Source organism: Ipomoea nil, unplaced genomic scaffold, assembly GCF_001879475.1.
Source record: "Ipomoea nil cultivar Tokyo-kokei standard unplaced genomic scaffold, Asagao_1.1 scaffold0143, whole genome shotgun sequence".
NCBI lineage: Eukaryota > Viridiplantae > Streptophyta > Magnoliopsida > Solanales > Convolvulaceae > Ipomoea > Ipomoea nil.
This window is the reverse complement of record NW_017616571.1, coordinates 1,186,003-1,213,091: the sequence shown is the minus strand read 5'-3', so window position 1 is coordinate 1,213,091 and position 27,089 is coordinate 1,186,003. Positions and strand designations below refer to the sequence as shown.

The following is a 27,089-nucleotide window of genomic DNA, read 5'->3' as shown; positions in this document are numbered from 1 at the left end:
CTCTATGTTCATAATTGCATAACTGTACATTCATAATTGCATAACTGTACATTCATAATTCCGTAACTGTACATTCATAATTCAATAACTTTAAATTCATAATTTTCGAAACTCTATGTTCACAATTTTAGAGCTCTATGTTCATAATTTTATCACTATATGTTCATAATTGTAAGTTCATAATGTCAGAGCGCAGCTCTGTGTTCATAATTTCATAACTTACATTTATAATTCCATAAGTGTACATTCATAATTCCATAACTGTACATTCATAATTCTATAACTGTACATTCATAATGCCACAAACGAATAACGCCGTTAACGACGAGACAAAATCAAATTTTTTTTTAACTGAAAAACCGCATTTTCCCTTAATTTGCCACAGCAATACATTTTGGACACGAGTCCACAACATAATTTGCCATTATTGACCAATCATTATTGTATAGACCATAGTCCACACAAGTTGTGTGGACCATGTTTTATCTATTGTAAAATAATGTACATTTAGTACAAAAATAATGTACATTCAATACAAAAATAATGTACATTATATTCAGAAGATATACATTATTTTTGTTCTGAGTGTATATTATATTATATAATATACATTCAATACAAAAATAATGTATATTTTATTATGGTCCACATAACATTATGTGGACCATGGTCCATACAATAATTTGTCATGGTTGACGCAGTTGGCCTTTTGTCTTTGCTTGTGCCCCAAGAAAAACATTTGGAATAATTGAAAAGCCCCATTTTTCCAAAACGACCGCGGGAAAACGACAACAATATGGCTCCAAGCCTCCAATCCCATAAGGGGGTGTTTGGTTGGATGGAAAACATTAGAAAATGTTTTTTTAAAAGTGAAGGAAAATGATGTTTTATGTTGTTTGGTGGGATGGAAAATATTTTCTATTGAAAAAAGTTTTTCTTGAAAATGAGGAAAACAAATTCTTTACTCATCATAAGTATTTTGTTTTCCATGGAAAATGTTTTCCATGAAAAATTAATATGATAATTTTATCCTCACCATTCTTTATTAATTACTTTTATTATTATTATATTATTATTGTTATGTAGGGTTATATTTGTCATTATACACATTATTCCTTACCATTTCAAACCTAACCAAACAATGAAATTCATATTCTCAGTAATTTCTTTTCCACCAACCAAACAATGAAATCTATTTTCTTGAAATTTATTTTCTATAGAATTTCAATTCCATTTCCTTTCAAATATTTTCCAACGAACCAAACAAGCTGTAAACGACACGAATAATAAGGGCCTGTAAGGCTATAAAATCTTGCCCGAAACAGAGCAAAACCCGTTTCAGTTCTCTCCGTTGCTTTTATCGATTTTGGACAGTCAACAATGACCTGCAAAATGGAAAATGGCGACGCATCGCCGCCGTCGCCACCGCCGGTGCCTAAGGTAGGGGTGGCGGTGTTTTTATTAAATGGAAATAAGGTGCTGTTAGGCCGTCGCCTCTCTTCCATCGGCTACAACACCTTCGCCCTCCCCGGCGGACACCTAGAGTTCGGTCAGTTAATCCATTTTGCCTCTTCGCTTGCAAATTCGATCAGTCAATTATTTCTTTTACTTTACTAACTAATTATCAAAGTGATTGCTCCAATTTCAAATCTCATGTTGTGTTGATGATGCCTGAGTGATGCGTCAGCCAGATTTACATATTTGTTATTATATAATTACTTTGAGTCTTTGATTGTGCATTTTGCTTGAATTCTTGGTAAATGACTAAACTGATTCTTAGTAAGAAAATTGATTTTGGCTGGAAGGTTAGCCCTTAGCTGTTTGTATAATATGGTAGTTCTTCCATAATTTTGTTTTTCTGTTTCTCTTATAATGTTATGTTCTTGCTTGTCTGGAAATAAACACTAGAAAAAAGTCAAATTTATTAACAAAAAATCCGTAATTAAATTAATGAAATCTTTGGATTTCTGTACTTAAAGCAATTAAATTTGTAGGTATTTAAGTTTTAGCTATTTCATTTGTTTCTAAACCTGTTTGTAATTTTCTGTTCTATTTTAGTTCTAGAGAATTTTTCAGTTTTGGTTCTACGACTATTGAACCACATCCATATTATTAATTTTCTACATTAGTTTCAAGACTTTTAAAATCTTGACATATTTGGTCCTCCAGCCTAATTTTCGGCCATTGACCTTCAAAATAAGTAACTTACGTAACACATGATTTAATTCGATTAGAACTTAGAAATTAGGTTGGAGGGACCAAATATGATAATATTTTATAAGTCTATTGCCAAATGTTTAAAAATTAATAGTCAAGACCAAATATGAAAATGGTTGAATAGTTGTGGACCTAAAGTGGAAAATTCTCTAAATTCTAGCTATTTAGTCTGTTGCTAAACCTGCTTGTATTTTGCTGATTTATTGTAGTGAAATACTATTGACACTTCGTTTTTCTTTAACTTGCCGTATTCCTATCTTGCTTTTGTTATTTTTCTTTAAAGTGAAATGAAAATTCTCAAATGCGATTAACAATTTGGGTTGAAGGAAGCAGGTGATTTTGACTAACTCACTTATAGATACTAGTTTTTTCAAGACAATAACTTGGCACATGTTCTAGTGTTCAATGGTACCTTTTGTATAGTGAGAGCTAAGCAAGAATAACTTTGTTAGCTAGTAGTATTTTCTTGCTTTTCAGTTGGTTGCAAGCTACTTGTTAAGTTATCTAGTCTAATACAGTTTGGTTGAGAGCTCGAGATTATTTGCTAGATGAGAAATGCTATTAGTTCCGCACCATAAGGAATAGCTTGTGTGCAGGGCTTGTTATAGTTTTTGAGTGCTCTAGTAAAAGGTTGTGATGTACTGAATTTGTCTATGTCTTCATCCTCAAGAATCTTAAAGGTAAAAGATCGCAAGGAGGTAAACCAGCTTAGGTTGCACATGGTTAGTCGGCTCAAACCAATTAGGCCAATAGGTTGTTTTGGCTGGGAGTCGAACTTGTAACTTTGTGGTTACCAAGTCAACAACCTGACCAACTTGGCTGGATGGGGTTGCCCTCGAGATCACTTTTACTCTTTGTGCAACATACCATATAACTCACTCTGATCTGTGACTAGTTACTAGGTTTTGAAGGATTTGTGTAATATCTGGTTTTTATGTAATGATTCATCAGTGTCCAAACTTTCTACACTCTGTTCACTTCAGGAGAAAGTTTTGAAGAATGTGCAGCCAGGGAGGTGAAGGAGGAGACCGGATTGGATATTGATAAAACCGAGCTCTTAACAGTTGTCAACAATGTGATCACAGAGAAAGTGCACGTTGTTTGCGTCCTATTACGAGCAATCCTGGTTGATCCTGCTCAGGTTCCGCAAAATCTTGAGCCTGAGAAGTGTGGTGGTTGGGAATGGTATGATTGGAACGAGCTCCCAAAGCCACTCTTTGGACCTTTGGAGGATGTGGTTCAGGCTGGGTTTAATCCATTCCCTACAAACTAAAACCATTTCCTTAGATTATCGCAGATTTTCAGACGGATCAAACCTCCATTTGCTGCTGCAAATGAAAATGGAAAATCACATATCAATGTTCGGGTGTAAAACTAAAAAGCACGATCCATTTATTATCATGTTCGTAGTCTCCAATCTATTCGGGAAAAAATTTATGAAAACTAATATTATGTACACTCTGATTTAATTTGTAGCCTATCTAGTTTAGTATTTAGGTGGATCCACTTTGCTGGTTGCTACAAGTATTTTGCTGTGGGTATAGTTTATGTTTCTGTGTATATGTTTGAATTGTTCACTACAAGATTCATGTATTGATGAGTTATTATTGGATAATATAACATATATTCATTACTAGATACCATTTCACTGGTGCTTGGAATATATTATTAGTCATTTGTACAAGGGCATATGTAAAATGTTGAAGTGTATTTGTTAAATTTTGTGGTGAGAGAAGAAATCAAGCTCAATGGTATATTATTTCTCACACAAGAACTAAATACAAAGCTAACTATAAATAGGAGCTTGTCAACAAGAAAACGCTATTTACCAGCTATACAAACTGAACTAATTTATTTAACAAAAATAATAAGTTGAACTATCTGCTCTTACTCTAATGCATGTATGGCTTCTTGTGGCTGTAGATTTTAACGCTCCTCGCAACCATAAAGTAGGAGCATGTGGCTTCGTAAAGAAATATGCTAATTGATTGGCACTAGAAAAATACATAATATTTAAAATTCCCTTTTAATACGTTCTCAGACAAAATGACAATCAATTTCTATGTGTTTTGTCTGCTCATGAAACATTGGATTCGCGGCAATGGCAAGTGCAGATTGACTATAAGAAAATAATAATGCCGGAAAAAGTATCGTAATTCCCAGATCATCAAGTAAGAATAACAACCATTGGATCTCACAGCTAGTAGTTGCCAAGGCTCTATATTCTGTCTCGGAAGAAGGGGAAATTGTTTCTTGTTTCTCCGATTTCCAAGAAACCAATGAAATACCAAGGAATACACAATATCCACTAATAGAACATCTCGTCTTTGGACAAGCTGCCCAATCAGAATATGAAAATCCTTTCACTTGAAAATTTTGAACATGTTAAAAAGAAAACACCTTTTTCAGGGAAATTCTTTATGTATCTTAAGACTCTATGCACTGCTATAAGATGTAGCTCTGTAGGAGCATCAACAAACTGCGACAACTGTTGTGTAGCAAAAATTAAATCCAGATGGGCGACAGTTAAATATAATAACTTACCAACCATCCTCCTATAATCAGTAACATCACTGAGTGCAGGACTGTCAGCATGTAGTTCCTTTGAAGAGATAACCATAGGACTTCCTACTAGTTTACACTCCCAAAATTTTTTCTCCACCAACAATTTCAAAGCATACTTTCGTTGGCACAAATTAATTCCATCTTTATTCCGACAATCGTTATACCCTGCACCACGGTGCATATAGCACTGTGCGCCCCGCACCTCTCAAAACGACGTCGTTTTGATAAGTTGTATAGGAGTCAACGCAACAGAGTGTATGTGTATAATGTTATATAATTATGTACATTATGTTATACAATTATGTACATTCTGGTATACAATTATGTACATTATTTTATACAATTATGTACATTTTTTTATACAATTATGTACATTTGAACACACAATTTTTTTTAACAGTTAAAAGTTTATGTACATTCTCATATACTATTATGTACATTTTAGTATACAATTATGTACATTTTCAAAACATGAATTTTTTTTAACAAGTTAACAGCAAACATGGAAAAACGAAATTTTCAAAAAAAAAAAAAAAAAAAAAAAGTGCAAAACGACGTCGTTTTGCACCAGGGTGCACAATTCAATGTGCGCCCTGGTGCACGATATATATAAAGTGCATTATTCCGAGCAACCTCTAAACCTAAGAAATATTTTAAAGGGTCCAAATCCTTAATATGTGATTTAATAGATTTAATTTGTTCAAGATCACCGTTTTCTACCACGATATATCATCAACATAACTAAAAGAGCAATAAATGAATTACCATTTTCTCTAGTAAATAAAGAATGATCAGATACAACTTGCACAAAATCTTGACTAATTAATTCAGTAGTCAACTTTATATTTCACTACCTACTAGTATGCTTCAGCCCATACAATGATTTAACCAATTTGCATACCTGTCCTGGTTTGTTGGAAATTGGAATCCACACTTGGTGGCAATGACATAAAAACTTCCTCATTTAAGTCACATGTCACCATACAGGATCGAACCCCGGTGGTGGGGTCTTAACTCTTTAGGCTGCAATATGTTAGGAATATAGCGGAATAATGCGGAAGCGAAGAATCGAAAATTGAGAATTATAGAAGTTGAATAATAGGGAAAATATATAAATGACAAAAAAAAATTAATAAAGTGGGAAAATATAAATATATATATATATATTAATCTCTTATAAAGAGAATACAAAGAAAATGAATATATATATATATATATATATATATATATATATATATATATATATATATATATATATATACTCTACGTGAGAAGAATAGAGAAATAGATAGAAAGGAGAATTCAATATTGATGTAAGAGGTGTATTACAAATGTAAATATCTACACTATTTATACAATTCAAATGAAGAGAAAAAAGGGGCATGCAGACGTGTGAAGCGGAGATCTTTGCGCTACATGCAAGAGAAGATGCCAGTGCATGCGATGTGGACAACAATTTGGTGGAAGACTAATTCTTCATGGATTTGAGGCATCAAATGTATTATTATTTTCTAACAATCTCCACCTTGGATCAAATCCATTGTGGAAATCAACAACTGGAACAGTCAACTAAACTCAAGCACTGCTTGAACTTAGCAATAGGAAAAACTTCAGAATAGCAGGATGGATCACCATCAACTTCCTGTGTGACTGAAAGTGCATAAGCAACCATGTTGATTTTATCATCACTAGCATACCTAGCAGGTTTTTTAATTGTCCTTCTAGGACGATCCATAGCAATGGAATACTCTCGTTGTGGCTGGACGAGAGGTGCGGTGCTAGTAGATGCATCATCTTTAGTATTACCATCAGCAGTAGTAACACTATCAATAGGCCTGAACTCAAACTCCACCTTCTCACCAGTACTTTGCGTCTCATCTGTACTGGGAACTTTTCCAGAAGAACGTAGTGCATTTTCATCAAAAGTGATATCTCGACTCAGAATGATTTTCCGAGAATCAGGAGACCATAGACGATACCCTTTTGACTCAGAGGCATAACCAAGGAAAATGCATTTGACAGCTCTCGGGTTCAATTTACCCGTACTGGAATGAGCATAAGCAGGACATCCAAAAACTCTTAAGATAGAGTAGTCAACAGGATTACCTGACCAAACTTCCTCTGAAATTTTGAAATCAAGGGATGAATGTGGAGATCTATTTACCAAATAGCAAGCAGTAGAAACGACCTCGGCCCAAAAATCACGCCGTTTCCATAACCCAGCATTAGAGAGCATACAACGAGCTCTTTCCAATAGAGTCCTGTTCAAACGTTCGGCAACACCATTCTGCTGGGGTTTACCAGGCAAAGTCTTGTGCCTAGCGATTCCATTTGCCGCACAAAAGTCATTGAAATCTGACTCACAGAATTCCAAGCCATTGTCTGTCCTGAACTTCTTGACTTTTTTACTTGTCTGAGTCTCAACAAGTATTTTCCACTTCTTGAAAATAGAAAATGCCTGATTTTTATGTTTCAGGAAATAGACCCAGACTTTACGAGAAAAGTCATCAATAATAGACATAAAATATCTAAAGCCTCCCATAGACTGGAATTTAGTTGGTCCCCATAAATCGGAATGTATATATTCCAAAACATCTTTGGTACGGTGTGTAGCAGTAGAGAAACTAACCCTCTTTTGTTTCCCAAAAACACAATGCTCACAAAATTTTAATTTACCCGTACCTGAACCAACAATGAGGCCTTTCTTGCTCAGGAAATGCATGCCTTTCTCACTCATATGCCCCAGACGCATATGCCATAATTGAGTGAGATCCGCATCAGACATCGATGAGGATACCGCTACTGAACCTATCACAGTACTGCCATGCAAGACGTACAAGCTTCCGAAACGGGAAGCTTTCATGAGAACAACAGAGCCTTTTATGACCTTCAAAACTCCACCTTCAGCTATGTACTTGCACCCCAGAGATTCCAAGGTACCCAACGATATCAGATTGCGTTTCAAATCAGGAATATACCGAACATTGGTAAGAGTCCTGATAACGTTATCATGAGTTTTAATCTGAACACTTCCAATCCACTAACCTTGCATTGGGTATCATTACCCAGCAAGACAACATCACCATCAACCGGTTCCAGAGAGACGAACCAGTCTTTATGAGGACACATGTGGAATGTACAACCAGAGTCCAGAATCCACTCGGTTTCGCTCCGTTTTCAACCGGAGGTAACAGATAACATAACATCGCCTTCTGAATCACTTTCAACAACACTAGCTTCAGCGGACTTATTTTCTCTTTCTTGCTTGTTTTTCAACTTGAAGCATTCAGTCACATCATGACCATGCTTCTTGCAGTACTTACAGGATTTGTTGGACTTGGATCTAGATTTTTTATTGCTACTCTATGTTTCAAGTGAATGACCCCTTACAGTCAAGCCTTCACCTTTGTCCTCAGACTTAATTTCAAAGTCAAACTTTTCTTTGGACAATAGGTTTGACTTAACATTGTCGAAAGTAAGGGTATCACTACTATTACCATACAGCATAATTTCTTTGAAATGCTTGTATGATTTAGGGAGAGAAACAAGCAATAAAACAGCACGATCCTCATCGTCAATTATGACATCAATATTTTCCAAGTCCAATAAAATAGAATTGAATTCATCTAAGTGAGACTTAATAGAAGTACCTTCCGTCATACGGATTGTGTACAGACGCTCCTTCAGGCGAAGCGTGTTCAAGAGTTTTGGCCATGTAAAGCGTATCCAGCTTGGACCACAAATCTGACGCAGTCGTCTCACTTACTACCTCACGTAGAACTTCTTTAGACAGGCACAAAAGAATGGTTGAACGTGCCTTGTCATCCAAATCTTCCCAAGTTTCATCTGTCATTGCAGCCGGTTTCTTCTTCTTCCCAGCTAGTGCTTTCTTCAAACCGTTCTGGGTTAGAACGGCTTCCATCTGAACCTTCCAGATAGAGAAGCTAATTTTCCCGTCGAACTTCTCGATATCGAACTTAGTGACAGTCGACATCTTTGAAAATAATTCTCAAATAAACTTGGCTCTGATACCACTTGTTAGGAATATAGCGAAATAATGCGGAAGCGAAAAATCGAAAATTGAGAATTACAGAAGTTGAATAATAGGGAAAATATATAAATGACAAAAAAAAATTAATAAAGTGGGAAAATATAAATATATATATATTAATCTCTTATAAAGAGAATACAAAGAAAATGAATATATATATATATATATATATATATATATATATATATATATATATATATATATACTCTATGTGAGAAGAATAGAGAAATAGATAGAAAGGAGAATTCAATATTGATGTAAGAGGTGTATTACAAATGTAAATATCTACACTATTTATACAATTCAAATGAAGAGAAAAAAGGGGCATGCAGACGTGTGAAGCGGAGATCTTTGCGCTACATGCAAGAGAAGATGCCAGTGCATGCGATGTGGACAACAATTTGGTGGAAGACTAATTCTTCATGGATTTGAGGCATCAAATGTATTATTATTTACTAACACAATAGATTGAGAAAGTATAGAACATATACTACCTTGTAATAGAGTCAATGACACTCCAAAAAAAAATAAAAAATCACCATGCAAGAAGGCGTTATTTACATCTAGTTGATGCAAATGCCAACGCTTCATAACTGTGGTAGTCAGTAATACTCGTATGGTAGTAACTTTTGCCAATGAACTGAAAGTGTTTAAATAATCCAAACCAAAAGTTTGGGTATATCCTTTAGTCACCAACCATGCTTTGTATTCTCAATAGAGCCATCTTAATTAAGCTTAGTCTTGTAAACCCATTTACACCCAATAGGCTTTTTACCATGTGGTTAATCGGTTAAACTCCACGGATTATTTTTTTGGTCAAACGACGAGGTGTGCTGAGCATGCCCTAACTGTAGGAGGCACCTTTAAGCCCGTACCATACTCAAACTAATCCCCGCTCGCACCGGTATGACCCAATTAAGGGCAAAGTGTTGACCAAATTGGTTTTTCCATACGAGAGGAGGTTCGAACTCCCGACCTCTCTTAAGGGACAAGAGTGCACGGCCACTCACGCCACAGAATTAGGATCATTTTTCAAAAGTGCACAATGGTAATCTTTGAGGTAGTTCAGAGGTGTTCCGCTTCGATTAGAGCTTCGCAAGGCAGGTTGTGGATTATCACCAACTTCTCGCTGACATTGAGAGCTTGACTTACACTAGAATTACGCAGGGTAGGTTGTGCATTTTCACTAACTCGTTGATGACTTTCACTGTTTGAAATATCATGTTGTGTAACACCTCCAATTTTTAAAAATCGAAATATTTAAAAATAAACGACATTTCTTATTTAAAAGATGGAATTCAAATGCAAAAGCGAATTAAAATTTAAACACAAGGGGTGCCACGTCGCGCTTGGACTACCAACTAGACCCAAACGCATAGGCTACAATATTTCTATCTATCAAAATCCACAATACAGGTTAACTACAATTCTGTACTCCAAATTCTAAAGTCACTGATCTTTACCAAATTCAATATTAATTTTTTGATTGTTCATTAGTAGACATATTACCTAAAAATAAATTTTCATTATATTAAAAATGAACATATACCCGTGATCTACTATATAATTTACCGTCGTTGACCAATTGTTATACCATTGACCAGGATTTATAATGCATTGTGAACTTTGATCCAAAATTTATGTGTCTTCATTTAACACATTATGTACCCGTAATTAATCGTTTTTATACTTGTAAACAAATTGAAGCCACATAACATGGTAATTTCAAACATAACTACATGCATAAACGGTAACTAGAGACACAAAGTATATATGTTAACTGCAGACACATAACATATTAGGCAACAATTTATGTGTTTGCAGTTAACAATTTATGTGTTTGTAATTATCATGTTTTGTGTATATACTTACCATGCTATGTGACTTCAAATTTTTTACAAATACAAAAATTATCAATTACAGGTATAAAATATGTCAATTGCAAGTACAAAATCTAAAGATTATTTTTGAACCATAATTCACAATTCAATATAGACCATGGTTTAAAGTGTAATTTGCCATTGTTGAAGGTGTGGGCCTTTTGTCTATGATTCTGGCCCAAGAAAACATTTGGAATAATTGAAAAGCCCCATTTTTTCCAAAACGGCCACGGGAAAACGACAACACGCCTATACCAAAAACGACGGAGTGTTATGCTGTGCATCCGTGTGTACACCATGCATGGTGCATACGGATGCAAAAACGACGTCGTTTTGACGTCGACTTTTAAAAAAAAAAATCAATAACTTCATAATTATACATTCAGAATTGCATAAGATATACATACATAACTTCATAACTATAAATCCAGAATTGCATAACTACACCATGCATAATTACACATCTATAACTATAAATTCAGAATTGTATAATTACACATCAAAAATTGCATAATTACACATCCATAATTTCATAACTAAAAATCTAAAATGAATGAACAACATAATGGTCTTGCTGGGAATCAAAACTGAATTTCTTTTTTTTTTTTTAAGTGGGACGCGTGTTTTTAATCCAAACCACGTTACACACGAATGCAGAGCATTTGTCAAAAACGACACGCATAAGGGCATACCAATCGTTATGCTGTGCATCCGTATGCACCATGCATGGTGCATACGGATGTCAAAACGACGTCGTTTTATTAAAAAACGCGTGTCTCCCCTTTAAAAAAAATTCAGGTTCGATTCTCAACAACAACATTATATTGTTCATTCATTCTGGAATTTTAGTTCATAGATTATGGAATTATAGTTCATTGATTATGGAATTATAGTTCATCGATTATGGAATTGTAGTTCATCGATTCTGAAATTTTAGTTTATAGATTATGGAATTTTAGTTCATTCATTCTGAAATTTTTAGTTCATAGATTAGATTATGGAATTATAGTTCATCGATTATAAATTTTAGTTCTTATGTTGTTGCTGGGAATCAAACCTGATTTTTTTTTAAAGAGGAGACGCACGTTTTATTAAAACGACGTCGTTTTGGCATAATTTGCCGGGGCATACAAAATCCTGCCCGAAACCGATCAAAACCCGCTTCAGTTCTCTCCGTTGCTTATCGATTTTGGACAGTCAACAGTGACCTGCAAAATGGAAAATGGCGCCGAATCGCCGTCGTCGCCACCGCCGGTGCAAAAGATAGCGGTGGCGGTGTTTTTATTAAATGGAAATAAGGTGCTGTTACGCCGTCGCATCTCTTCCTCCGGCAACAACTCCTTCGCCCTCCCCGGCGGAGAACTAGAGTTCGGTCAGTTAATCCATTTTGTCTCTTCTCTTGCAAATTCGATTAGTCAATTATTTGGATTTCTTTTACTTTACTAACCAATTATCAAAGTGATTGCTCCAATTTCAAATGTCATGTTGTGTTGATGATGCCTGATTGATGCGTCAACCAGCGTATTTACATATTTGGTATTATATAATTACTTTGAGTACAGTCTTATATTGTGCATTTTTTTCTTGCATTCTTGGTAAATGACTAAACTTAGTAAGAAAATTGATTTTGGGTGGAAGGTTAGCCCTTCGCTGTTTGTATAATATTCTTGCTTGTATTCCTATCTGGCTTTTCTTATCTCTCTTTAAAGTGAAATGAAAATTCTCAATTGCGATTAACAATTTGGGAGGAAAGATGCTGGTGATTTGACTAACTCACTTATAGACATGGTTACAGTAGTCACTGGGCATTATATATATATATATATATATATATATATATATAGAGAGAGAGAGAGAGAGAGAGAGAGAGAGAGAGAGAATCGAGTTCAGGTGCGGCCGCGCCTTCATACACCATCCATGTTAGGAAATGCACAACAAAAAAACATGCACAAATTAGGTACGCATCACCAAAAATGCACCATTAGGTATGAATAAAAGCACCACACAGTGTTCGAAAATACACCATTAGGCGTAGGGAGTTATATGGTGCATTTTTTTGGGGTGTGTTGTGTGTTTTTTGGTGTATTTGTGCATATTATTGTTGTGTTTTTTCCTAACACTATTGGTGCCTTTTGTTAACACCGTTGGTGTATTTTGTCAATGGTGCTTAGCGCCTAGGCGGGTAAGGCGACTGCCTAGGTCAATTTTTACAACAGTACTTATAGATACTAGTTTTTTCAAGGCAATAACTTGGTACATGTTCTAGTAATCTAGTGTTCAATGGTACCTTTTGTATAGTGAGAGCTAAGCAATAATAACTTTGTTAGCTAGTAGTATATTCTTGTTTTTCAGTTGGTTGCAAGCTACTTGTTAAGTTATCTAGGCTAATACATTTAGGTTGAGAGCTCAAGATTGAGATTATTTGCTAGATCAGAACTACGAGTTATGCACCATAAGCAATAGCTTGTGTGCAGGGCTTGTTATAGTTGTTGAGTGGTCTAGTAAAAGGTTGTGATGTACTGATTTTGTCTATGTCTTCAGCCTCAGGAATCTGAAAGTTTTGTGCTCTAAGCCCAGCTAATAATGTCCCATGATGTTGTGTATGACCCTAACCGGTAAACGATCACAAGGAGGTAAACCGGCTTAGGTTGCACATAGCTAGTCGGCTCAAACCAATTAGGGTGCTCCCGTTTGGAGTCTAACTTGTAACTATATGGACTTGTGGTTACTAAGTCAACAACCTGACCAACTTGGTTGGGTAGGATTGCCCTCGAGATCACTTTTACTCTTTGTGCAACATGCCATATGACTCACTCCTCTGATCTGTTACTAGTTACTAGGTTTTGAAGGATTTGTGTTATACCTGTTTTTTCTGTAATGATTCATCAGTGTCCAAACTTTCTACACTCCATTAACTTCAGGCGAAAGTTTTGAAGAGTGTGCAGTGAGGGAGGTGAAGGAGGAGACCGGATTGGACATTGAGACAACTGAGATCTACACAGTTGTCAACAATGTGATCGCAGAGAATGTGCAGGTTGTTTGCATCCTATTACGAGCAATCCTGGTTGATCCTGCTCAGGTTCTGCAAAATCTTGAGCCTGAGGAGTCTGGTGGTTGGGAATGGTATGATTGGAACGAGCTCCCGAAGCCACTCTTTGGACCGTTTGAGGAAGTGCTTCCCTACAGACTAAAACCATTTTCTTAGATTATTGCAGATTTTTAATGAAAATGGAAAATCACAGATCGATGTTCGGGTGTAGAACTAAAAAGCACGATCTGTTTATTACCATATTTGTAGTCTCCAATCTATTCGGGGAAATTTTTATGAGAACTAATATTATGTACTCTGTATTGTGCTATGGGTATATTTTATGTCTCTATGTACATGTTTGAATTATTCACTTCAAGATTCATATATTGATGGGTTTTACCGTTTTAGTATGAATTTGAGGTGAAGGTGATTTGTGGAGTTCACTTGTAACACATAAACTGAAGGGGAATCCACATCCTTTAAGAGGAACTTGTATATACAATTCAACCACCATTTAAGAATAACTTGTATATATACTAATGTAAATACACACATCTAATGGTTTTGTCGGAACCCGATCTACCATAAATTGGGATGGAACCATATCTACCATAAATTGGGAATGAAAGTACAGGATGAGGTACGGAAATAGTAGTTTTATTACCTGGGGAGCTAGGTTCAAAATATTAATGCCCGAGGCACTGATACAAAATAAGGTTCAAAATAGTAATGCTCGAGACACTGATCCAAAATAATAAATAAATAATACAAGTTATAGCCTAAGGAATGGATTAAGAATAATATTGTAACTACTAGGAATCGAGCCTAAGGAATAGACTAAGAATAACTAGGAATCGAGTCCTAGGTATAGGGGTTGAAGGTTGGGATCACAAACTATTAAGCGAGTTAGGATTTAGTGAGCCCAGGAATGATTCTTAAGGGGAGTAAAGTGTGTCTATTTATAGTGTAGACTAGTTTTTTTACGCGCATTGCGCGATTGGGATAATGCCCAATGTTTTTTATTTTAAATAAATACTTTAAAGTATATCAACACAAGATTATATTCGAATTGTTCATATATGCATAGATAATTGAATGTTGAATTTGCGTATTTAAATAGATAATTCTAAGTTTACAAATGCAAGATAATATAGTCAAGATTGATTATAATTGTCAATAAAATAATTGTATAAGTATGGTTGAAACCAAATACGGGACATAAGGGAGAGCAAATAAAAATTAGGGCATAAAATATTAAATATATACTAATAATATTGAAGAGCTAACTGCTGATTGTCAAACAAGGACATTGCGAGGTAGTTTCCCACTTCAAGTTGTGTGATTTGAATACTCTTTTTGTCAACAAAGCCCCCAAGTAGGTAATATGATTGGCTTAATTATATATATATATATATATATATATATTAAAACTATTATTATTATTATTATTATTATTATTATTATTATTATTATTATTATTATTATTATTATTATTAAATATATGTATACCCTTAGGTCATTTTACATGTTAATTTAAACAGCTAATTTTTTCAAATATCTTTTTACCAATCGTTGATATAATTCGCTGGTCAAATTCGCTAATATAATCCGCTAACTGCTGATTATCAAACAAGGACATTGCGAGATAGTTCTCACTTCAATTTGTTTTGTGATTTGAATACTCTCTTTGTCAACAAATCCTTAAGTAGTTAATATGATTGACTTTATTAATTATATTTTTTAAATTTTTTCATGGTATTAATAGAATACTTGGTAAATAAATATATAGCATTATTTTGTATTACAATTTTGATATTTAATTTAAAAAAATAGTGCACAAAAAAAAGATAATAGACAATGTAGTGAATATAATCAATTGATGAATTTGAATATAAAGAACTTTTACATTGGAGAAAAATAAAGACAACATAACTAATAAAATTATTTCTCTTAATTAATTTATTGATAATGAATGATTTTTTTTAATAAAGAGATTGTTGGGACAATGTAGCGAATATAATCAATTGATGAATTTGAATGTAAAGAATTTTTATATTGGAGAAAAATAAAGAAAATATAACTAATAAAATTATTTCTCTTATTTAATTTATTAATAATGAATAATTTTTTTTTAATAAAGACATTGTAGACACATAATTCTAAATTAAAGAAATGCATATGTATTATTTTTTGTTGTACCTACTAAATTATTATTTAATTTAGGGAAAAGGGTCAAATAGGCCCTCAAACTTTTGCTAAAGAGTCAATTAGACCCTCCAACTTTTTAAAGGTGCAATTACACCCTTGAACAATGCATTTTAAGGCAACGAAGCCCAAATACAGGTAAATGACCTGCTATCAAAGGTCACGGAAGATCCGGCATACTTCTGGCGTATTTTCCGGTAAAAAGTGACCGGCGACGGTCACCGGTCGCCGGTCAAGAACCTTCTCCGGCAATGGTGGAGAAGGCAACCCAGATTTGGGTTGCCTTCTCGCTGGAGAAGGCAACCCAAATCTGGGTTGCCTTCTCCGGTTGAGAAGGCCACCACAGTGGCCTTCTCGTCCAGAGAAGGCAACCCAGATTGGGTTGCCTTCTCCACCGTTGCCGGAGAAGGTTCTTGACCGGCGACCGGTGACCGTCGCCGGTCACTTTTTGCCGAAAATACGTTGGATTTTTTGTGACCTTTGATAGCAGGTTATTTACCTGTATTTGGGCTTCATTGCTTCAAAATGCATTGTTTAGGGGTGTAATTGCACCTTTAAAAAGTTGGAGGGTCTAATTGACTCTTTAGCAAAAGTTTGAGGGTCTATTTGACCCTTTTCCCTTTAATTTAATAAAAGTAAAATAGCGTACTAGTTATGCCAAGTTTGATTGGGATGTGGTTCGAACCTAAGACATTTCTTATTGAAATCAATAAGTAAGTTAACGGTGAACTAACTGAAATTAACGGAAAAGATAATATTTAACGGAAAAGTTAACGGATAATCATATTCATTAAGGATATATTAGGAAATCTTAAGGAAAAATTAAAATCGGATCAATCTGAGCCATTCATTTGATTAAAAAATTTGACCGCCATTTTTTCTACCCATTATAGGCCTAACTCTCTTGAGCTCTTATTAGTATAGTAGATGTCCCCCCATATGGTTGACAAATGTACGGCATCGGCTTGCTTTCAATCTTGGTTGTACACGTAACTAGAGCATATTGCTTTCTAATACATAAGATAAGATGTGTGATAGCTTGGTGGTTTAGAACACGTGTTAACGTGTTATAATGCTTGAGGTTGTGGGACTTCCCCAATAAAATGGGTAAGTCTTTTCAACTTCATTTTTCAACTTAAATGAATCTATTTGAGATTCAATTTTTCATTCATTCATTATCCAATTTGAGCGTGTAATATATTGATTTTTTCGTCTCACTACAAAGAATTTGAACTCATTTTGATCTAAACCAAATTAGAAACTCTGTGATCTCAAGTCTAACCTGGCTCTGATACCAGATGGATGTTTAACAAAGAGAATTTCTGTGTGTTATTAGACTTGAGATCACAGAGTTTATATACACAGTGAAGTAGCTAGTACTTAGGAAACTAACCACAAATAAAGGAAACTAAAACTATTAGCTCTAACAGAACTAACTCCTTAACAGACTCCATATATATTTGTATCACAAAATAACAACTTAAAATTATCATTTTAGCTAAAATTTCCAACAAAACAACTTCATTGGTGGAGTTTTTGGCAAGTTTTTTTGAGTCTATATATATATTTTTTTAATATGATTTTTTTTTTTTTAAAAAAAAAAAAGGAGAAAAGAATTTGAGTGATCACTAGACTAGCAACTACTCTAATTGCCCATTGGGTGTGTGATTGTGTGAAGAGCATGTTCCAGTTGGACATTTTACGTGTTTTTTATTGTGCTTGTTTCTTTTCTTTTGAAAAATTAGATTTTTGTAGGAAAATCTTTCTCTTTCTTTCATAAAAAAAAAAAAACAAAAAAACAAAAAAAAAAAAACAAAAAACAAAAAACAAAAAAACAAAAACAAAAAAAAAACAAAATAAAACAAACAAACAAAAAATTCAAAACAAAAAAACCTACCACCGAACATACTCTAACAGCAACCGCAATAGGAATTCTTTAGTGATTTTTGGAATAGAAGAAACTGATATACTGATTTTTGACTAATGCAGAGGCTGATTTTTTGGTGTATTTTCTTCCTGCAAAAACAAGACTTTTACAAGTTAAAAAAAAAAAAAAAAAAAAAAAAAAAAAAAGTCGTGAGATGTACAATTGTGCCTCACGGCGCGACTCCACGGCACTTGGGCGATGGTGGCCACTCTCAATCTTTGTTTGTTTGTTTGTTGTTTTTTAAAAAAAAAAAAAAAAAATCTTGTCTGTTCTGTTTTTTCATGCGACAGTGCTCTTTTTTTTTTTTTTACATTTATTTTTTGTTGTTGTTTTATTATTTTTGTTTTAAAATTTTTTACAAAATTCAAAATGTAATATATTTTTTAAATTAAATTTTGAATGATTTAATTACAATTAAAATTTAAAATGATTAAAATAAATAGAGCAACAACAAAAATTAATTTAAATGTTTATAATTATCATTTATTAAATGTAGGTATGTTTATTTTAAATGTAGGTATCATTACAATTATAAGTTTATAATTAAAATAAATAAAGAAATAATTAAAATATGGTATAGTAAAAAAGTGCGTCTACGAAAAATAAGAAATGACAAAAACTTGTGTGAGAATATCTCATATATCCTTGTCCGGGAGACAGCAAATTATGTTGTGGAACTGTGTCTACTTTGCAAGGTGGACACGATTTCAAAATTGTTCATAATTGTGAATATAGAGTTTAAAAATTATGAACATAGAGTTCTAGAGTTATGAACATAGAGTTCTGTAATTGTGAATATAGAATTCAATAATTGTGAATATGAAGTTCAAAAATTATAAACATAGAGTTTTATAATTATGAACATAGAGTTCTGTAATTGTGAAAATATAGAATTCAATAATTGTGAATATGAAGTTCAAAAATTATGAACATAAAGTTTTATAAATATGAACATAGAGTTCAGTAATTATGAACATAGAACCGTGTCCACCTTGCAAGGTGGACATGGTTTCACGGTAAAACAATTGTTGTGAGACGGGTCGGGTCAAGATAAAATGTAGTACTTATACTAACAAATGTAATACTAAATCAAAATAAAATGTGTATTACTTATATGGGAAACTGTAATACTTTTGAAAAAAAATATAATACTTTTACATTTTGATGTAAAAGTATTAAATTTTCCTTTATAAGTGCAACATTACTTATAAGGGAAAATATAATACTTTTGATGAATAAAGTAATACTTTTACATCAAAATATAAAAGTATTACATTTGTCTTTATAAGTAACAAATATTTTATTTATGATTTAGTATTATATTTGCTAGTATAAGCATTACAATTGCATATTGAATCATCCCGACCCGACTCGTCTCACGGATAAGGATCGTGAGATGGTCTCACACAAGTCTGACCCCTAAGAAAAAATTTAAAAGTTAAAACAAATAGGGAGAATGGTTTTTGTGATTGGGTGAGATAGTGGATGATGAGGTGGATGCGGGACCCACAAAAAAAAAAAAAAAAAACAATCAATGAGCAATTGTTATACCATGGGGGGCCTGAATCATATTGCATTGTGAACCCTGATACAAAAATTCCGTACATTCAGTTAATACATTTTGTACCTACAGTTAATAGTTTCTGTACGTGTAAACAAATAACTTGATAATTGCTGATACATAAAAATATGATAGCTACATGTACAGAAACTATCAACTGCAGGTACAGAATGTGTCAACTATAGATACAGAACCTGACTTGATTATTGCTGACACATAATATGATAGCTACATGTACAGAAATTATCAACTGCAGGTACAAAATATATCAACTATAATCTATAGATACAGAGTCTAATTAAAGATTATTTTAAGATCATAATCTACAATGTAAGGTAGATTCTGGTCCAATTGGGTATTCATAAATAAATAAATAAATAAATAAATAAATAAATAAATATATATATATATATATATATATATATATATATATATATATATATTTTGAATCCGGTGCATCCCCCCTTGCCAGGTGACCTCGTGAGCCCTTTTTCTAGCCATTGATTTTTTTAATTCAATGGTTCAGATTGAGTTGTTGTTATGCCCATGTGCGCTTGATTTGATTGAATATAGGGGCTATTTTGTACTTTGCCATTGGGTTTAATTATGTTATGTATTTAATGTCGCCGGTTTTTGTGCTTTGGTATTTTTGGTCTCATCATCTTTCCTCTCTGTCGCTTCGTAGAATAGGCAGTCTCCCGCTTCCTTCCATCCTTTGCCTTTTCATCGTCCATTGCACTCTCCTGCTTCCTTCTTAGAGGATGTTGCTTGCGTTCATCACGGCTGGGTAGAGCGTCCGGCGGTTAAGGAGACTTCAGAGCAACTCGTTGGGTTCCATGGCAGGTATTCGTCTTCGCCCCCTTTTTTTTTTAGGTATGTTTGTTTCCCTTTTTTTTATCGGTTTTGTTCTAGATTGAAGGGGTTGGGGTTGATAATTCTCGGGTGTGTATTGTTCGTGCTTATTTTATGGGGTTTCTGTGTTTTTTTTTCTGTGGGGTTTTTGCCGGGATGTGGGGATTTTGACGGTGGCCGGATTCTAGTAGGTTCATGAGCGGAAGCGTGTGTAGCTACTGGTTAGGGTTTGGGTTCTGATTTATTTTTATTTTTATTTTTATTTAAATATTGGGGGTTTTGGTATTTGAGGTTTCTGTAGTACTGTACTTAGGTTAGGAGGTTTGGGGTTGTTGCATGTGTGTGGGGGGGGGGGGGGTGTTGTCCCATTTCCCATATAGGATTAATTAGTATATTTGATTGTAGTATGCATAATTAGTATTTGGGTGGTTCCGGTCTGTTGTTGATTTGGGTGGATTTGGCTGGATGTATGTGCGTAGAATTAATTCGGTTGGTGCGTTTGGCTGGCTGTTAGTCTGTATTAACTGGTTTGTGTATTCAGAGGCTTTAGTTTGTGCATATTGCGTATTCAGTCTGGTTTGCGCATTGTTGGTGGATTCCTGGTTTGTGCATTCTTTAGGGTGTGTTTATTTTTATGTATTTGTTAGGATTTTCTTGGTGTACCGTGTGTAGGTATGTTTTTTTATTATTTTGTTAGTAATGTCCACGGCTCGTTGGTTTGTTTTTTTAAAAAAATTTCATTCCATGTGTGTTATTGTTGTAGTAGATTGGTGGGCTACTGGTTTTGGGTGGGGTGGTTGTTGCGTCATAGTTGTGACCCTGTGCAAGTTAGGGTAAATTGTAGATGCTAATTGGCACTAGTTTTTTTTGGGTGGTTTGTGCATATATGTTTGCAGGTTTGTGCAAGTTAGGGATAATTGTGGAAGGTTTGTGCGTAGTACTACGTCACCTTGTGCAAGTTAGGGTGAATTGTAGATGCTAATTGGCACTAGTTTTTTTTTGGGTGGTTTGTGCGTATATGTTTGCAGGTTTGTGTAAGTTAGGGATAAAGTGTTGTTGGAAATTGCTTCTGCTTATTTTTTGTTTCCTTTTTGGTTGGTGCGCACTGTTAGTGTGTTGGTGCGCCACTATTATTGTGTTGATGCTAATGGGTACTACCGGTTTTTGGATTGCTTGTGTTGTTTTCGTTCCTTAGTTTTATGTATTATAATGTTTTTTTTTTTTTTTTTTTTTTTTTTTTTTTTTTTTGTAAAAAGTCAGCCATATCCACAGTATGGGGATGCAGTTTTGGGTTTGAGTATGTGTTTTTTTTTTTTGTTTTTTTTTATTACTCTAAATACTTCTTGTCATTCCCAGTTGATGTTCGGTTTGAGCCGGTTGTTGTTGTAGCAGTTGAGCCAGTGGGTGCTGACAATGTTGTTGAACCTATGCCACAGGCTGATGCTGCCGAAGTTGGACGGAGATGTAGGGGGACCCCGAGATTTTGAATGCCGTTGATGCATGCATTGTTGCTGCACAGCAGAAAAACGTTGGTGAAGTTATTCCTCCGTCCAGCTCAGTTCAGGATCAGCAGCAGTCCACTCTAGGAAGGGTAGATGCGGGAGTTGAGACGGGACATGCTGATGGGGTGGCTGCGGATGCACCGCAGGATGAGTAGACTGTTGTGGATAGCCCCGTTGCAGTAAGTAAGGTTGTATGCCGGCGCAGAAAAGACAGGCGTATTTAGGTTTTTTGTGGTGTTTATCTATGTACTTTTTTTTGTGATGTCTTTTGCCACTAACCCATTTTTATAATTTTTGGTCGATGTGTTGTTATGGCATGCACGGGCGTGGTTGAATATTTACCTAGTTGGTAAATCTGTATATTTTTGGTATGTATATTTTGTATGCACAGTCGTTGAAGCAGGTGAAGGATGGCAATGATTAGTATTTCCCAGTTTCCACATGCTTAAAAGCCCCCCATGCATTCACCATTACGTCCTTACTACAACCATTCAGAGTACCAGCAATTGCTAAAAAATAATGAAACATGCCTACTGGATTTGTAAAATTAAACTATTAATTTAAACTAATTAATTGAAAACTAAACAAAATAGGCACCCAGAATGCACAGACTGTTGTTAGTATACGCATACGTGAACGCACAAACTAATGTCTTTCTGTGCACCAACCACATGAGGTCACATGTAACGTTGACGGATTAGTATTCCCCAGTTTGCACATGCTAACAACCCCCATGCATTCACCATTACGTCCTTACTACAACCATTGAGACTACCAGCGTCTACATATTTTCTTTTCGTTTTCGTTTCACACTTTTATCAAACCATACTCTACGCACACACATCCCTTAACTTTGAGTTTGTCCAATTAAAAATATCCTATACGTAAAAATCCAAATGCCCCAAAAAAATCAATGTGATTACCATTGCTGCTTCACGATACGCACATACTACAGTTCGTCTGTGCACCTACCACAGTAGCTCACCGTTATCGTTGCCAGATTAATATTCAAAGTTTGCACAAGCTTAACTGCCCCACGCACCCACCCCTACCACCTTTCTACCACCACTCAGACTACCCTCTACCACGCTTTTTCTAGTACACGAAAAACCCACAACCAACAAAAAAATACACATTCATCTACGAAGGCACAGGCCGAAACCGGTAATGCAAATACCTGTGCTGCTAGTACCCATATTCTTCTGCGCTCGTTGGTTGTTTCTGCCGGCGCAACCTTTTGCTTTCATTGTAGATATTCCTATCGCAATATTGGTATTACGCACATGCGAACACACGACTATGCAACGACATAGTGCCTAATCATCTATAATGCACTAACTATTGTTACTCCACGCAGCCGGCCCCTCAAAGCACATCAACTCAGCTATATGCACATACCAATTACCAGTCGCGCGACAACCACGTCAAACGCGCAAAGGTAAAGCACTGTTTCTACAAAACACAACACGAAATGCACAAACAACTATCGTGGTCACTGGTGTTTTTCCCCATTGCGCACAGACAGTGCCATATGCAACCTTCACGCGTACAAACCAGTTTTTTCTTCAAGATCGCACCATGAGTGTTCTTTTTGTCTGAACTTCGTCGCACATCAAAGCCACTCATAGAGGCGCAGTTGTTGTAGAAGCAAACACCTTCTTCCAAAGTCGAAAACAAGTGCCCTATCACCGGTTTCATGGATTGGTCGCATTCCGGTAACCAAAACTGTGTCCCATTCGGTGACGAACCCATAACACAATGATCTGCATCAACTGCTTGTTCCATACCTAGCGCACCTGCCACACATGCCATAGTTAATAATGTTATACGCTAGAACCAGCCATACAAAGAAAAAAAAAAAAAAAAAAAAGACATATATGTATAATGCGAAATGTTGTCGGCTTACACGCACTAGCTCTTATTCGTTTACGCACCAACCTTAAGATGCTAAATTTGTTTATATGTTCAACATTCATTTCCCCAATCATTCTGAGTGGTGAACTTAACGCACTTACCGGACAGTACATTCTGCCCCCATCGTCAACAATCAATCTACCTTATATGCACATACAATAACTCAGACGAGCGATAAACATCACACAAATTATACTACGCCCAACTAACGACAACACCCCACCACGCCGTCCACCATACACCACCACACTTTGCGGGTTACCAATATCTAATTTGCCCGTGGACAATTAGTAAGCAATATATGCACAAGCAAGAGATCAGGGACGCACATACCTAAGGTGGGGGTCGCCGGAGATTGTTGGTGTTCACTCTGCACTTACAGCCCTGAGTTCTTCTCGTCAAAGCTTGTTCACGCCAGGGTAAGTGCATCAGCCTTTGTAAAGATGAGAACCTATTAATTTCCATTGAAGATACCAATGCGTAGAATGCTTCACATTCCAATCATAAAATAGACATTAAATACGATTAATCAATCAATTACCATTATCTCCCTGTGTTTGGGGAATAACCTTAATTCCCACATAAATTAACTACAATCTCAGCCATCCATATTAATAAGATCAATGAATATTAGGAGGGCTCATGGGCTCATCTAATATAGGAGGTGCACCGGATTCGAAGCCTATATATATATATATATATATATATATATATATATATATATATATATATATATATATATAATGATCATAACAAACAACTCCCAATCAAACTTTCACTTGAAATCTCTAGATATATACAACAAAGTATCTAGAGAGTAGAGACTTTTTAAAATTTATCTCCCTGTGTGCGCCACATATATTGTGAATCAACATGAAGCTAGAATTATGAATGAAAACAAAACGTGATTACTCATCATCCTCGCTCTATTGGGTATAGGTTTTGATTGATTTTGACTTTGTCCCACACATTAAATTAAGCTGCCCATTTTTCAACTGCAGTTGTTGGTTGTAGATGAAGATTAGTTGATCTCCCATCCATTTCATTTTCATTGCACAATATATACAATGCTCATTTCTTAATTAGTCATAAAATGCACTGACAAATTTCCACAGGCATTGACCTAAGTAGTGGTCTACACATGTGGTGCATATCAAAGTCGGTGGAAAAACAAACACAAATATTAATTAAGTCCTGTGTTTTTTTGACTTCTGGATCCATTAATCTCCCTTCAAATAAAGAAACAGAAATCTGGATTTAGGATGAGTTCCTTGTGCGGATAATAAGAATATGCAGTTTAGTGTTGAGTCATATAGTTAGATTGTTTCGATTTACCTTCTAAATCTGATATGAGATAGGTTTTTTCTGCGCAGAAATGTATAGTTTGGTATTAATTAAGTCATAAAATTAGATTTGGTCCAAGATATAACTCAGCGAAGCTGGAAAATTGAGTTATCAAAAAAAAAAAAAAAAATCATCTTCAAAAGGACACTCTAGTAGTTGAGCATAATTCACGTACCAAAAGATCATGAGTTTGATTACTATCAGTACCTTTTTGATTGAGCATGTTGTACAAATTTGTTATAGTTTGTAAGTTATTATATAAATGTGAAATTTATTTAATACACATTTTCAAATAGTAGTAATAAATTTCACTTGTCATTAAAAAAAAAAAATTTTGTGAGATCACACTTTCAATAAAAGTTAAACAAAAATCACACTTTTTATTAGCCCAATGTTTTATACGTCGTGATAATGATTATTAATTAGTTCAAACTTTAATTTTGACGTTTTCTGCTCTCATTATTTTTTGAAATTGTTCACATTCTAGCTCTTTCTTGTAAACTTTTGAGATAAAATCAATAATAAGAATTTTTTACTTTTCTTGGGGTCCCTTAAGTCTTGGGCATGTCTTATATTTGGTCATTAATTATCAACTTGTGTATTTGGTTTATAACTATCAAGTTCTTTTTATATTTAGCCATTTTAATCAATTTTCCGATCAATTCTCTCATATAAAAGTCATATAATTTATTTGAATTTAATCAGCATGTAAATGACACAATAGAACATAATGCTCTGGGGGTTAGCGTTGATCAAAATCAAACAATATTGACAATAAAATTTATTGGATTAACCAAATGTGACAAAAATTTGATAATTATGCACAAAATGTGAAAAAAAAGAATAGTTAAAGCCTATATGTGGGAGATTTACAATATCCAAGGGGTTAAAAGTGAAAAAAATTCAATTAATAAAAAGTTTCTTTAATTTACATCTTTACATGCCAATGATTTCTTTCTTTCTTTCTTTCTTTCTTTTTTTTTTTCTTTTTTTTTTTTTTTGAAAGGGCCAATTATTTCTTAATTAACCTAACAAGCAAGATGAAGATCCTCATGTTTATAGTCATACATTTGAGTTCTTCCAAGAGCATTTATCTACATAACTACTTAAAGGTGCGCTTTGAATGAAATTCGATCTTGTGACCCTAACTATTAAAAATTTATAATAGGGCTTTGAATGAAATTCGATCTTGTGACCCTAACTATTAAAAATTTATAATAGGATAAATTAACCTACGTTGCTTATTGCTGATCAGGTCAAGCTTGGTGAAATGAAATTATAATTTCATGATTAGCGGACAACATGGTAAGAGGCAAGATTAGTGGAAGTTACATGGAGGGTTTACTAGCTAGCTACTACCCTTGTTAGCTTTCTGCTGGGGTGGGTGTAGTTTTGGTGCAATTTCACCAGACATAACTGCATCCGATGTTGACTTCTTTTTAAAGTTCTCCATTGTGAGTCGTCATGCTAGCTTCTCGTGCTTCATCCCTACCCCACATTCTCCTTTCATTTCATTAATCATCACCTATAGCATCTTATGATTCCATTTCAGTTCACATATACTCTCTTTTATCTCATTTTATGTATCTAGTTCAGTTAATGAGACTTAACTAAAATTATTTTTAATTTAATTTTTATAATATTAAATTTAGTATTAGTCCAACTTTTCTTTAAACTAAATCCCGACCTCGAACATATACCGAAAAGTCAACCTCTAAGGCTAGTTTGTGGTCACAGACATCGCATTAGTTTTCACTACCTTAAAAGGTCATCATGTCCTTACTCGACACATGTCATCACCAATCTAAGTTATCCATGAACATTCACCATATCAGCCTTGTCAGCAGATCTCTAGCATACGTCTATCGCTCTAACTCTATAAATAGAGCACTCCATTAGCTTGAGAGGGATTTAATTTTTGAAATTAACCTTTTATACTTCCCAACCTACCTAGAATCTTTTGAACATGTAAACTTGGATGTGCACTAATAGCTATTGAGATAATTAATACTATGATTACTTTACCTCATTACTACTCTA

General features: G+C 34.6%; 1 protein-coding gene and 1 long non-coding RNA gene across 3 annotated transcripts; one reads left to right on the top strand and one right to left on the bottom strand.

The window, feature by feature from the left end:
- The first annotated feature begins 1,322 nt into the window (after nucleotides 1-1,322).
- LOC109171659 (nudix hydrolase 1-like) lies at nucleotides 1,323-14,114 on the top strand. Of its 2 annotated transcripts, XM_019320734.1 has the most exons (3): nucleotides 1,323-1,455; nucleotides 11,926-12,085; nucleotides 13,635-14,114. In XM_019320734.1, exons 1-3 carry the CDS (start codon nucleotides 1,381-1,383, stop codon nucleotides 13,916-13,918), a joined length of 519 nt encoding a protein of 172 aa, XP_019176279.1. In that variant the 5' UTR covers nucleotides 1,323-1,380; the 3' UTR covers nucleotides 13,919-14,114. The 2 variants fall into 2 exon arrangements, with proteins under 2 accessions (XP_019176279.1, XP_019176282.1); XM_019320737.1 differs by lacking the exons at nucleotides 11,926-12,085; nucleotides 13,635-14,114 and adding an exon at nucleotides 3,201-3,800 and having other exon boundaries at nucleotides 1,335-1,549.
- Nucleotides 10,416-19,694, bottom strand: LOC109171670. Its single transcript, XR_002052634.1, has 3 exons — nucleotides 19,632-19,694; nucleotides 19,461-19,539; nucleotides 10,416-10,457 (listed from the first exon to the last, which is right to left on the bottom strand). It is a non-coding gene; the product is annotated as an uncharacterized LOC109171670 (long non-coding RNA).
- Nucleotides 19,695-27,089: the final 7,395 nt, after the last annotated feature.

Bases quoted from the DNA above. Each gene is read 5' to 3' on its own strand.
- LOC109171659 (XM_019320734.1), top strand. From the start codon at position 1,381: ATGACCTGCAAAATGGAAAATGGCGACGCATCGCCGCCGTCGCCACCG. The intron at 1,456-11,925 runs TTTTTATTAAAT...ACAGTGACCTGC, and splicing joins CTAAGGTAGGGGTGGCGGTG to AAAATGGAAAATGGCGCCGA. The intron at 12,086-13,634 runs GTCAGTTAATCC...CATTAACTTCAG, and splicing joins CGGCGGAGAACTAGAGTTCG to GCGAAAGTTTTGAAGAGTGT.